Source organism: Chrysemys picta, chromosome 1, assembly GCF_011386835.1.
Source record: "Chrysemys picta bellii isolate R12L10 chromosome 1, ASM1138683v2, whole genome shotgun sequence".
Classification (NCBI taxonomy): Eukaryota; Metazoa; Chordata; order Testudines; family Emydidae; genus Chrysemys; species Chrysemys picta.
This window is the reverse complement of record NC_088791.1, coordinates 340,486,351-340,498,982: the sequence shown is the minus strand read 5'-3', so window position 1 is coordinate 340,498,982 and position 12,632 is coordinate 340,486,351. Positions and strand designations below refer to the sequence as shown.

General features: G+C 43.9%; 1 protein-coding gene across 5 annotated transcripts in view; it reads right to left on the bottom strand.

Moving 5' to 3' along the window:
* Positions 1-686: 686 nt before the first annotated feature.
* The window catches only part of WNT11 (Wnt family member 11), a 30,172-nt gene continuing 18,226 nt past the window's right edge, over positions 687-12,632 (bottom strand). For 4 of the 5 annotated variants that reach the window (XM_005290535.5, XM_005290536.5, XM_024108939.3 and 1 more), the window contains exons 5-6: positions 12,068-12,360; positions 687-2,166 (exon numbers count right to left, since the gene is read on the bottom strand). In XM_005290535.5, coding sequence (XP_005290592.1) covers positions 1,992-2,166; positions 12,068-12,360 — 468 coding nt within the window. In that variant the 3' untranslated portion in view covers positions 687-1,991. Of the gene's footprint in view, positions 2,167-9,316; positions 9,510-12,067; positions 12,361-12,632 lie in introns of those variants that run through there. The other variant, XM_042850360.2, reaches the window with a different exon arrangement.

Sequence of the window (12,632 nt, the reverse complement as noted above, 5' to 3'; positions counted from 1 at the left end):
CTACATTAGACACCAATCGCTACTAACCTTTTTGGTGAAAACTGAAACAAAAAAGTCATTTAGCACTTTTGCCATTTTCACAGTTCCTGTTATTGTTTTTCCCCCCTCACTGAATAAGGGTAAAGCTCATCTGTGCTGTCCCCAGACTGTGGAACAAACTCCCGCAGGGACTAAGCACCATCCCAGACTCACCACCGTTCACTCCAAATGCCAGATGCACTTCTTCAATCTTGCCTTCTCTAATATAAACACAGAGCAGTGTGTACAATAAAAAAAAAATCAAAACCCCCCAAACAAAACACTCCACAGCATGCACACAATTGTCCCCCGGGAGAGAGGATGTGAGAGAGAACAAACCAGATGGGAAAGATGTTAGACGTGTCGTGTAATGCACTATGTGAAGGCACTCAGGTATTATGGCAATGAGGGTGGTATAAGAACCTGTCGAAAACAGCATAGTTTCTCTCTCTTCTATTGTGTATGCATCTGCCTCACTCAACTAAATGTTGGTTACTTCTGCTTCAATTAATCTGTGATTAATCTTTTTTAACTGATCACATGTAGGAGGTAATGGACCGGGGAGACGGGGAATGGTGGAACGGAAAATTAGACATCTGTCCAAGCAGAAGACAATGTTATAGATTTAGATATAATAAAATAATAATAATAATAATAATAATAAGCTCTTTTCTTTGCACTGTTGAGTAATTTCAGCATTTATTTCATACTATTGTTAAGCTTGTTTATAATAGATATATTTATATATAAAGTAGAATAGAGAAAAGCACAAGATATATTTTATAAATATTTCTGTATGTTCTGCATACAAAATAAAATATGTACATCCACAGATAGTGGTTCTGTGCTGTTGTCACGGCAGGACCATACATTTCATTCACATACTCCGGCTAGGTCTGCTTAGAATAGCTGACATCTCGCCTTGTCTGGAATTTCTAAAGATGTAAACACACCTCCCGCACTGCTGATGTCTTGGCAATTTCTTGGCTCTGAGTTTATAGCTTTGTTGAGGGAGGAGGGATGGTGCCATATTTATGTTCGGACTGGATGGGACAAGGCATCGGAGTAACAGTGAATTAGGGAGTAACATCCAATGGTCGAGAGAGAGGAAAGGGATACACATGAGTCGACTTTCCATTTCCATTTTACTTTGACTTCACTGTGTATTTCGTTACGTCCCACGGCTGCTCTCTGGTCACTCAGCCCCTGTGTCCAATGGGCTCCTCTCACTACACCCGGATCACATTGACACTGGGGTCCAATACATTTTTGTGAATACTTGAATTTGACACCTGGCAGCCTATACTAAGTAGGGACAAGACCTCCGGTCCTTAGGTAGAACAATAACTTTAGTCTCAGCCCTGGACAAAAGAAAAGGGTTAAATTGATTTGCATGTGTTTTCATTTCAGGGGCAGAACCAGGAATGTTTCTGGCTTTATCATGCTGAGTGGATTCTCCCATCCTAAAAATTTAGTCTTTGGAAACAAATACAATGATTGCTTTGAAGTTATAGTGCATCCCTTGTCAAGGATTGTCCTGTAGGCTACTGGAGAATCCAGGCCCTTTGTGGTAGGATGCATGAGCAGATGTTAGCCTGTATTATTTTCAGCCACAGCTGTTTTTCCTCCCCGGGAAAGTTTCTCTTTGTTTCTTACAGTACTAAAGGCACTTGTTAGCTGGATGTCGTTGGCAACCATATGGCATGTTTTTGCAAGAAGGTACGATCCAAAATGAGTTTTGGCTTAAGCCGCTTGTCTTCTCAGGAAGAATTTGATTGGTGGGAAAACCTTCCCCTTTTTACATTTTAAAAAACAATGTTATATTTACTGTTGTAATTGAATTCTCTTTATATCATCTCCAAGTCCATGTCTTTGCAAGATAAACGATATCTAGTCCAGGAAAGGTTTCCTCCTCTATGAACAGTGCTTTGGTGCCATTGGCATCTAAGCTCTTTGATCGAGTGGGAGGTGTTTCATTTGCACACGTATCTTTCAACAGTCCTCTCGCATTTTTTACAGGTCACGTAGCAGCACCAGTGGTATTTGCAGTGGCACCGCTCCACCACTTTGTCCATGTACGGGTTGTAGCCTCGGCCACAGCACATCAGGTCGCAGCTGTCGCTGCCGTTGGAGGTTTTGTTGCATTGCCTGGAATAAAGGAGATGGGGGAATTAGTGCAAATCATCACAAAGTCTGTTTAGAAATGAAGTAATCTTCTATGTCTGCAATTGTGGCTTGGCTTGTGCGGATGTGCCAGGCATGGAGGAGGGGCTGTGGGACTGATCTTCAGCTGGGCTAACTGGATGCTTAAGCTATCTGGGGATCTGCCCAAGGAGCACGCCGCACCTGCAAAGAAGCCAGATAAATTCTCAGTCCCTGTGTTCTGGGGCCTGAGCCAAAGCCCACTGAAGTCAATTGGGAGTTTAGAATCCCCTACTATGCAAGCGCTGGAGATTCTAGCCCCAACAAGAGCACTAGTAACCCCACAAGGGTGGGGAGGGATGAGACTAGGTCAGTACCCTTGTGCCATTGCCCATATGCCTGCACATTGGCCAGCAGCACCGGGCTAGCGGAGACGACAGCACTGGAAAGGGTGCAGAAAGGGCCACGCACTCCCTGAGGCACTGCAGAGGCCAGCTGCACAATGCCTGAGACAGGGAAAGTCACCTCCCTGTCTTAAAGCCATGGTCTAGCCACAACTGTGTCAGGTACATTACAGCAAATCGCCCTGGGGTAATACTTTGCACTTCTGTGGGGCCTTCCAAATGAGTATCTCACAGCCGTGTACAAACACCAGGCCGTGCCTGGCTCTGACATTCCATCTCACGGCCGGCCGTGGGGCACATGAGTAGTGCAGAATGATACATGTAGCTTATCATACAGATTTATTCCTTTTCTTTCTTCTGATTTTAATTAAACCCATCCTCCTGAGAGTCAGTCTGTACTTCTGTATGGTTCTCTGGGGTTGTCAGCTGGAATCATTTCACAATGCTGGCTTACATTTTCAAAAGTAACTGGTGATTTTGGGTGTCACCTTGACACACCTTTAAAAGGGCCTGATTTTCTGAGGGTAGATGCCCAGCCTTTCCTGAAAACCAGCCCCCACCCCTTAAGGTGTCTCGAGTTGGGCATGCAACCATCACTAGTCACTTTTGAAATGTGGGTAGTGGGAAGTTCATGTCCACCTGGTAAAGCGGTGCAAGTTTTGCCTGGCTCTGAGGCTGGCATCAAACACTGCAGTGATAAAGCACCATGGTGAATAAAACCAGCATATGGGGAAAGCTGGTCTTATGGCTAAAATACTAGCTGGCCACTCAAAAACTTTGAGTTCAACTCCTGTCTCTGCTACAGATTCCCTGTGTGACCTTGGACAAGTTTCTTAATCTCGCTCTGACTCTGGTTCTCATCTGCACAATACCAATAATGCTTCTTGAGTACTTAGAATGTAAGCTCTTTAGGGGAGAGACTCTGACTACGTGTACTTAGAGCACCCAGCACAACCAGACCCCAGACTTAGCTGCGGCCTCTAGACGCTAATATCAAGTGAGAAGCATTTCCCTAGGAAACTGCTCAGACATCGTTTCTAAATCACATTTTGCTTAGGTTATTTTGGCCAGAAGTATTTTTACATCAGATCGGGGGGAGGTGGGAGAGAGGAGAAGGGAGAGTGAGGAGGGAGAATTGGACTCCTGTGCTGAGCACACCATTAACAGCTGGAAATGAAGCCAAGTGATTTATAGGAATTCCTCATGAGGTAATGCTTTATGAGACGTTATAGGATTAATGAAGTGCTGGGAATTTTGTTCTTGTTCTTCCCTTATTTATTTCTGACTCGGTACGACCTTCTGTTGGTTATTTCTGACCTCCATTCATGGCCAGGTTCCATTTTTAAAGTTTCCCCACTCATTCCCCCACCTTGGGAGTGCGGGTACATATCTACAAACCTCTGGTAGGTTAACCAAAACCCGCTCATAATTGTTATGACCAACAGTCAAAAGCTCAGTCCATAACCACACTGTGTGTGTTTACCTAACGTTGAACGAGCGGCAGTGTCGTATACGCCTGTGACCCTGCGCCCCCTCCAACAGGAAACCTCAGAATGACTCCTCATAAACATATTAGTCAATACGTTAAATATTTAGAGCAAAGGTTCAAATACATAAATATTAACATTATGGAGGGGCTTTAAAGGCTTAGTCAGCTTTGACGGAAGTTGGGAAGGTTGAAGCCACTGGATTCATTTTGCAAGGCTCATGAGTTCATAACAGGCCATAAAATTCACATGTTTGGGTATGCGATGCATCCATGCCATCTTGTACAATTCAGCGGGAGCTAAGCAGAATTGGGTGGGGCTAGTACTTAGATGGGGCTCTCCAAGACACACACAGCTGCTTCAGGAAGTGGCATGGATGATTTGATGTCACTCTTTCCTCTGAGTCGTTATGGAACCAATACCCTAGTATAGTGTCAGGGACACTATGTCTTATAGGGACACGCATATGGCTCTGTAGTGAGATATATTTAGCACATTATGATCAAAGTTACCCCCAAACTAGACATGGAGCAAAACTGGTACCATTTATCTAAAATCTTCCCCCTCCTCCTTTCTTCCCACCAAAAGACTGAAGGTTTGGATACAAATGGAATCCAATCCTGTACTACCTGTAGAGTTAGAGTTTTCCAAAACTAAATTCACCCCCACTTGGCCTCACATAGAGAGAGGGGAAAAGAAAACATTATAAGAGAATGCCAATCTTCCCTTCATTTTGTCATTTTGGATCAAAGAGCTCAGAGCTGAATCATTCTGATTTTGATTTCGCAAAACCTCAGCCTGTTAAGCCCACCTCTGCCCCAAACATGCTTTTTGAATGATTTTGTGTCAATACCATTAAACAACTATCTCGGTCTCTGTTGTAAGTGTTGGGATTGGGTGAATAATACCCAAATCTTTTTACAGACTGAAACAGCTGCTGGTACCTATAGTATTTCTTCCGGACCTATGTGTATGAGTAGCTAAACACGAGCAGGGACAGGACCTACAAGTTTGTCCAAATTAGCAGACAAATCATATTTTATATACAGGAACAATCCTTTGATGTTGGCTTGTCACAGAGCCTGATTCTAATCCCACCCGGCTAGACTGAGCCTTATTTGTACTTGTGTAAATCCAGTGCAATTCCATTGACACCAGTGCAATTCCACTGCAAGTGAGAATCCGGCCCATTGGTTTCGAACCTAGCACTGTAATTCCTAGAAATATTTGCAGAAACAATAGAAAATAATGTACCAGCCACCTCAGATGAAACATAAAACAAGCCCCAGACCCAACTGTGCTCCTTAAAGACGCCGTGACATTTTTTGCAACGAGAGGGGAGGTTAGCCAGTAGCCTAGCCAAATTTCACTCACACTCTGCCCAGCTAAATTTTCCCAACAGTGCTCTTTACGTCTGTGGCTACTGTTGTGTAGTAGTCCTTGGTTCAGAACAGCTCCATCGCGTCCCAGAAGTGACTGTATTGCAGTGACGACCTAAGAGACTCTTGAACCCACAGGGTCACAGGTTACACCTACATGAGTCTTCCCACAGACAGCATAGGCTAAGAAATGCCACAAGCACAAACACATGGAGAATCTTCTGAACCATTCACTCTGGGCTCCCTGTGGAACTGGCAGGTGGTTCCACCATGTCAACTCCCTGATGGTCCAAGATCTGTGTGAATCCCAGACCACGCCCAGGGGAAAAGACCATTAGTGTAAAGACCAAATGCTCTACCAGAGCTCCCTCAAGAGCTAGGCTGCCATGTATTCCCTACTAGTGGTCTTGCCGCAAAGGAGGGATTGTAGCTCCTTCAAGGAGTCCCTGCTGATCTTGCACTCAGATTCCCAGTTAGAAATCCAGCCATGCCAGAGGGGAGCATGAGATGGAAAGCAGCTGCGTCTAGCTCCACCCACTCCTAGCCACTCTCGCCCACTCCTCAAACCATGGAACCCTGACCAGGTAGAAGGGCTTCTACAGTGTCTAGGGCCCAGGGCAGAGAATGCATCAGACCCTCAGCTCTCCTCCTAGTTGTGGGTATGCATCTTTTTTAGCCACACCTTGCTGCTCTCTGCCCCATGCTGCAGAGAGTCTGTAGCATGTAGCCCAACTTCTTCAAAGCACTTGGGGATGAAAGGTACTATATAAATAATATAAAAGATTATTACTCTTATTATACATGCTAGTCCAGTGAGAACTTGAGCAAGCTCTTCTAAGTCAAATCAAATCATGGCCTGATGGCCCATTGTCCTGCATCATGAAGTTACTCATCTTGTGTCACAAGACTTAGAATAACTTGTTGGGAGCTATCGTGTCCTTTTGTGTAGATATGAATCTGCGGGATGGTGCTCTAGGCACTGCTTTATGCTAGCTTCTGATGACGTATCACACAGGAAACTTAAAATCATGTCACCGTTTTTAAAAAATTGTATAACTCCATATTTTCATGAGTGCTGGAAGGAGCTGTTCTAGTTCATAATGGACTGGAAATAATACAGATGTTTACGAATACAATACCCAGTGTATTTTCCTTGTTTGTGAACTTACTCTTTTTGGCGCCAATATATTCATTATTTGCAAAGTATTTGCTGAATAATTCATAGCAGAGCCCAGAGGGCATCCAAGTTCCACTGAGTGAGGTGTATCCAAACCCCCAAGGCAGAACCAAACCCAATGAACCCAGTAAAGCACATATGTTCATAATCTGAACAACTTAACCGTCTATTGTGAGTGATGTCTCAGGTAGGCTGAACTTGGTAGAGTTTGGGAGCGTATCACTACTTTTATATTTTTCAAATTCTGCCCTGGCTTATACAATCAAATATCAGCCTCTGGGACGTTTGCAAAATAAGTATGGGTATTCATTGGGTCACGCTTTATGAAAAGTTTATATATATAAACGCATGATATGTTTCTAAAAAGTTTAATAAATGATTAATACAAGTTATAAGCATGTTAGAGGGACAAGTAGTATGGTGCGATTATTAGTTGTGAATGATTGGTCCTCATTACATCCTTTCTGCTTCCTGGCTGGATGACTGAAACAGCTTAAGCAGGACAATAATTAATAACAAGTAGCAAGTGCTGCTGTTCACACACAAATACCCTTGTCCACACGCAAATGCTGGTGCTTGTTCCAGAAACAGCCATTCCCCAAACAAGAAAACCTTGTTTGCGCTAATGTTCATGAACAGCGGGATGGCACGAGACACAAATGTGACCAAACCAAACAGCTACTCATTCAGAATTCCAGAGAACTCCTGGGCCCTGTTTTACAGCATTCAACCAGCCCTACTGGTTAGCCTCCAGAAAACTGCAGAATGATTTTCTGCTGCCCAGAAACCTCGCCCTCAGCAATGAGAAGTGGCATCCGCTGCGCTCCAAGACCGTTCCGGGACAGATCAGTAATAAACAGCTCACTAATCTTTGTGGGATTCTAGCAGTACAAGACTTCTGCGTGCCTGGCAATATTTCCCTTTCAGTCACTTTCCGATGGGACTTAAACCAATATTTGAAATATGATACATTGCACCCTAATGATAAAGAAAGGGAATGCCTTTGCCTCTTTTCCCACAGACTGGATCCCCGTTTCATAATCTGGTATAATTTATCTTTGATTTGAAACGGATGATGAATTTTCTGAAATACCTCATTGAAGAGATGTTATAGAGTGTTTTCTCACAAGTACGCCCCGAAACCTTAAACCATCTTTCTCTGTGGTTCAACTTGTTCTAGTTATTGACAGTCATAAATTCGGGGACCTGCTTCATGTGTCAGCTGCTCTGGTTATTTATTTTCTCTCAAGACCATTTTTCTTTTATATAAAAAATGTGGCAGTGATTCATAGATTGATGTGCTCTGTCTTACGTTGATAAGAACACGGATCCATTGCAAGACAGTGGTTAACAGAAAGGGACTCAAGCTGCAAAATTCAGACCCTGCTCCAGATTTTGTACACGTCAAAGGTCTGGGAGTGTTCGGATCTCAGGCTTGGAATGAGGTTTGACTTCTGTGGGTTTTGATCCAACACCATGTCTAGTTTCAACATAAAAACATAAAATAGCCCAGTTTGACTGACAAATGATCCCAGGTTAACTCAAAATAAGGCCTAAGACTTTTGATTAATCCTGGGCTCAGTTCTAAGTGAAACATTTCACACAGCTCTGCTGCAAAGAAAGTTGGTTCCCCTGCCACTCCCCAAACTCCATGATTAGTGTAAGCAATGGGAGGGATAACTAGATAACTGTAGAAGTTAGAGAAAGAAAAGATCTACGGGGCTATTCACTCCATCCACCTGTCAGCCAGTGCAGTATTGTTCCCTACAGTATATAATGAAATCCAATATTCAGCACAGTAGAGCTTGGGCTATAAACCTCCCATTTTACATGATCAAAACATGTTCTGATTCAGAGGACATTGAGGTACCCGTCTTTTTCCACGTGAGCCAGAAAAGTCCCTCCCCCCTTTTTGTATTGAAAATTAATGATCCAATTTAGAAAAAAGATTCCTCATAAATTCTGCACTTAGAGTTTTATGAAAATTAGATTCTTTAAAAGCACTGTACATCATGGGATGGTTTTATTTCCCTTTTCCCCCCGCTTTCTTTCTGCTTTGCCTTGTTAATTTCACTAGACTCTCAAAGTTAGCAGCACAATTAGCAAATATGTCTTGGGTTAAGGGTTTGGGAATGAGCTCACGTAATGCAATCTAAAATAATAAGAGGGAACACAGAATGCAGGCCTTACTTGTCAAGGGAGCTGCAAGTGTGCCTGTCTCCTCCGTGCACTTTTAAACATAGCCAGCAGATCTGAAAAACTATCTGCCAAAAACACTTCAGGTTGGAGTTCTCTCAGTTTGTAGCTGGAAAGGGGGTGTGATGTGCTCGGTCATCAGGATGGACTGTGTGTGATGGAGGGGTGTGAGGTAAAGGAGAGGATGCCCTGGCTGCAGTGTGATTATAACACCTCCTGTCTGTTGCTCCATGGAGCGCTGCTGGCAGCACCGCTGAAGGGAAACATTTTTCTTGTTCTAGTGGCCAGAAAAGAGGCCAAAAAGTGAGTGAGAGTGGGTAGGTGCGGAGGAGATGGGAAACAGGCGGAGGGACTTCATTGAAATTCCTTTTAGTTACATTCACTTTCAAGTTCCTTCAAAAAATCAGGCTTGAAGGAAATAGCGAGATCTCCTGAAAGTTAAAGTGTAGAAGGAATAAAATATTAAGATGCCTTTGGGACCCTACTTATCAAATAAACCCTGTTTGGGATATTTCCAAATGAATGTTATACACCTTTGCGTAGTAAATGCAAACTACATATATATATTTCCTGTAGATAACAGCAACTGGTTTTTGCTTCTTTCTCCTCATCTCTGTCACTAGGCACTATCTCTCAGTTACATGCCGGGCTGGAATGGGGCCACCGTATTGAGAAGATATTAAAAGTGTTCTCTTTGAAAGGAAAACTGAAAAAAAAAGGGGTCTGGATTAGCTACTGCAACCCCCGAGGGGAACAGCAGTGATCTGGAAACGCACTGTGGGGATTTTATACCTATTTCCTTTGGTAATTTAACATAGAAATGGTGCTACTATAGCAAAGCCTCTATTACATGGTACTTTACATAGCCGAGTTCTGAGACACGGGGCTTCTTCTGCAGAAGCAGCAACTAACAACTGTGAAAATTATTTTATATATACACAGTCAGCTGATAATACTACTTAGCACATGCTACACCTACAAGTCAACACTGCAGCCCATCTCTGTCCTCCTCCCACCTGCCTCTGAGTCAACACCGACCTTGCCCGGTCTGTGAACAAAGGGTATCGCTTTACTGGGCTCCCTTCAAAAGTCATCACCTCCTTCCTGCCTTACCACCTTGGCCCTTTGCAACCTCAACCAACGTCAGTTCCAGTGGCTTCTCTTCTTCCACACTCACAATCCCTGCTGTTACTGGACTCATGACAATAGCCCTTGCTTGATCCCTTCCTCACTTGCTAATTACTAGAATCATAGAATCATAGAATATCAGGGTTGGAAGGGACCTCAGGAGGTCATCTAGTTCCACCCCCTTCTCAAAGCAGGACCAACCGCAACTAAATCATCCATCTTCAACCTGAGGAGTATATGAAACCTTGCATCCCAGCTTGGAAAAGGTAGATGTGGTCTGCCATGCAGCATCGCTTGGATAAGGTACCTTTTCTGGAACTCTGTGAGCTCTCTAGAACATGGACCTCCAGTCCTGGCTATAACTTTCTGTTCCAGCTGGCAATATGAAAAGCTAGTTACCGTAAAGTATCAGAAAATCAGACAGATCTTTTCTAAGATCTGCATTGCCTAAGCATCTTCTGGTCTGCTCCAGCGGGCCATTGCAGAATTGTTCTGTGCACTAACTGGGTGCTAGGGAATTACCATGGTTCTGGAGAGAGAAGCCATTATAAAACGAATGTCTCCCAATGCCCAGATGTGTATTTCCCCTGTAGTCTCTTCCCTTCTGCAATATGATGCCCATGTACTGGCAGGATATATGTATATAATGTATTTAGTGTCTGTTACAGTGGCATTTCTTTCTACTGAATCCCTCTGGACCAGCTACACAATACACAGTGATATGCCCATCACCATCAACAATGATGTTCCTTGAGTAAACAGACTGTGGCCCTGGCCAAAAAAGACACACATCTTGTGTTTATACAGGTTCAGGTGCCAATGAGTGGGAATGTTGCAGTTGTGTAAACATGCACAGCAATACTGCACAACAGGCCAGGACAGGGAGTGAAGAGGATTATGGTATTTAACGAGGACTGAGATAGGCAGAATGTAATTATCCAAACTAGAATCTAGCTAGGATAGCACTCTTAACTAAAGGGGTCTTGAATGGCTACAAGTGGTCAGGACTTCAGTTTTTATGTCTCATTCGAAAGACAGCACCCCCTGCAGCACATATCTTATAACCTCCTACCGGGGTTCATGTCTGGCTCAGCAGAAATAATATTTCTGTGGAGTGACTAACACCATTTCCCACAGCACTCTGGATACACACACAGGGTACATGTTATCTGGCTAAGGTGTTGCCACTCACTTACCAGTACTCCGATTCCAGTAGCATAGAATTTATGTGGCGTGAGTAGGAAGGCCCAAGGACTCCGCTGTGCCTGATGGAAATGTGAACAGTACTGATGGCCCTAAGTCATTAGTAGTAAAGGGATCCTGCGGTGCCTCCTTGAAAGCACAAACAGCAGCTATACACAGGTCACGCTGAGATTTTTCAAAACAAAAAAGGTGGAATCAAAAACCCAAGAGACTTGGCAATAGAGCTCAACGTCTCTGTTGTTAATGTTGCTTGGGAGTGTTGGCATTACACCGAGTCCTACCTGCCCAAAGAGAGGAGCGCTTACACCACAGCAGCTCCCACATGAGCTGTAATTGTTTAGAGCAGATAAGAGGGGCTTAGTGAACCATTAAGCCGGGCGGCTTGATCATCGTCCATTTCCCAAGAGACAAGTTCATTCCGTTACAGTCCTGTGGCATTTCAATAAATAAGTCAACACAGGGGTGGGAGTCTACATCCCAAGAGCCCTTTGCATCAAATAAATCTGTTGTAGCTGCCTTCAGCTTCAATCCTGCAGAGACTACAGATCCCAGCAGACATTATTCCATTTTATCCCAAACAGCCCTCGGCATGGATCAAGGTTTGAGATGGGGCAGAAGCAAAACCCTGGATCTGACCAACCATGAACTTGCAGGCAGTTTGGTGCTGGATCCAAACTGTGCCCATCTATCATCCAGTTGGAGTGCTGCATGCTGGGATCTGTAGTTCCCATTGGCTGTTCCAGTACATTAAAGACTTGGGCAGCTGTGGACCATATTGCTGGTTTCCATGGGTGGCATTAGCCCAGTGAGTGGCACTTCAACCATCCCCGATAGTAAATGCCACCTGCACAGAGATGTTTACGCTCACATCACTGCTTCTATGCACCAGCTGAAAACAAAAGCACAATACAAATCTGACTTGTGAGTCTTTACCTGTCTTGTGTCCCGTGTGATCCCACTTTTTCATTCTTCATGCAGAAGTCAGGCGAGCTCTGCAGGTAAATCAGCTCTGTCTCTTTAACCGGCCTGATGTCAATATCCTTTGGTACTAATTGCTTGCGTGTGCCCATGGGTCGGTGTACCACCTTTGTGGCTGACAAGTACTTGTTTTTGAGGTCCTGTGCGATGTCTCTCAGTTCTTGAAGACCCTTCCAGCAGGTCTTGATAGAACAGGAACCAGAAACTCCATGACACTTACATTTCATTTCAAGAGAGGCTTTCAGGGCCTATGGAAAAAACAACCACAATGAGTTATGAAGTGGCCTTCTCTTTACTTAAATCTCCCACAGAATTGCTAAGAAATTAATGTCTTAACTGGATTGCAGTAAAGAGTATTCACTACTCTGGTTTCTGCACAACCAGGTTAAAGTACCTACTGTGCAAAGTGAAACACAGCTCACAGCTTGAAGATTGCTGTCAGCCTGGATATTATTTTTACTGTGGCACGTGTTAAGGCAGCACACAGAGCGGTGCCACAGTTTTCTATCATATTCCCACA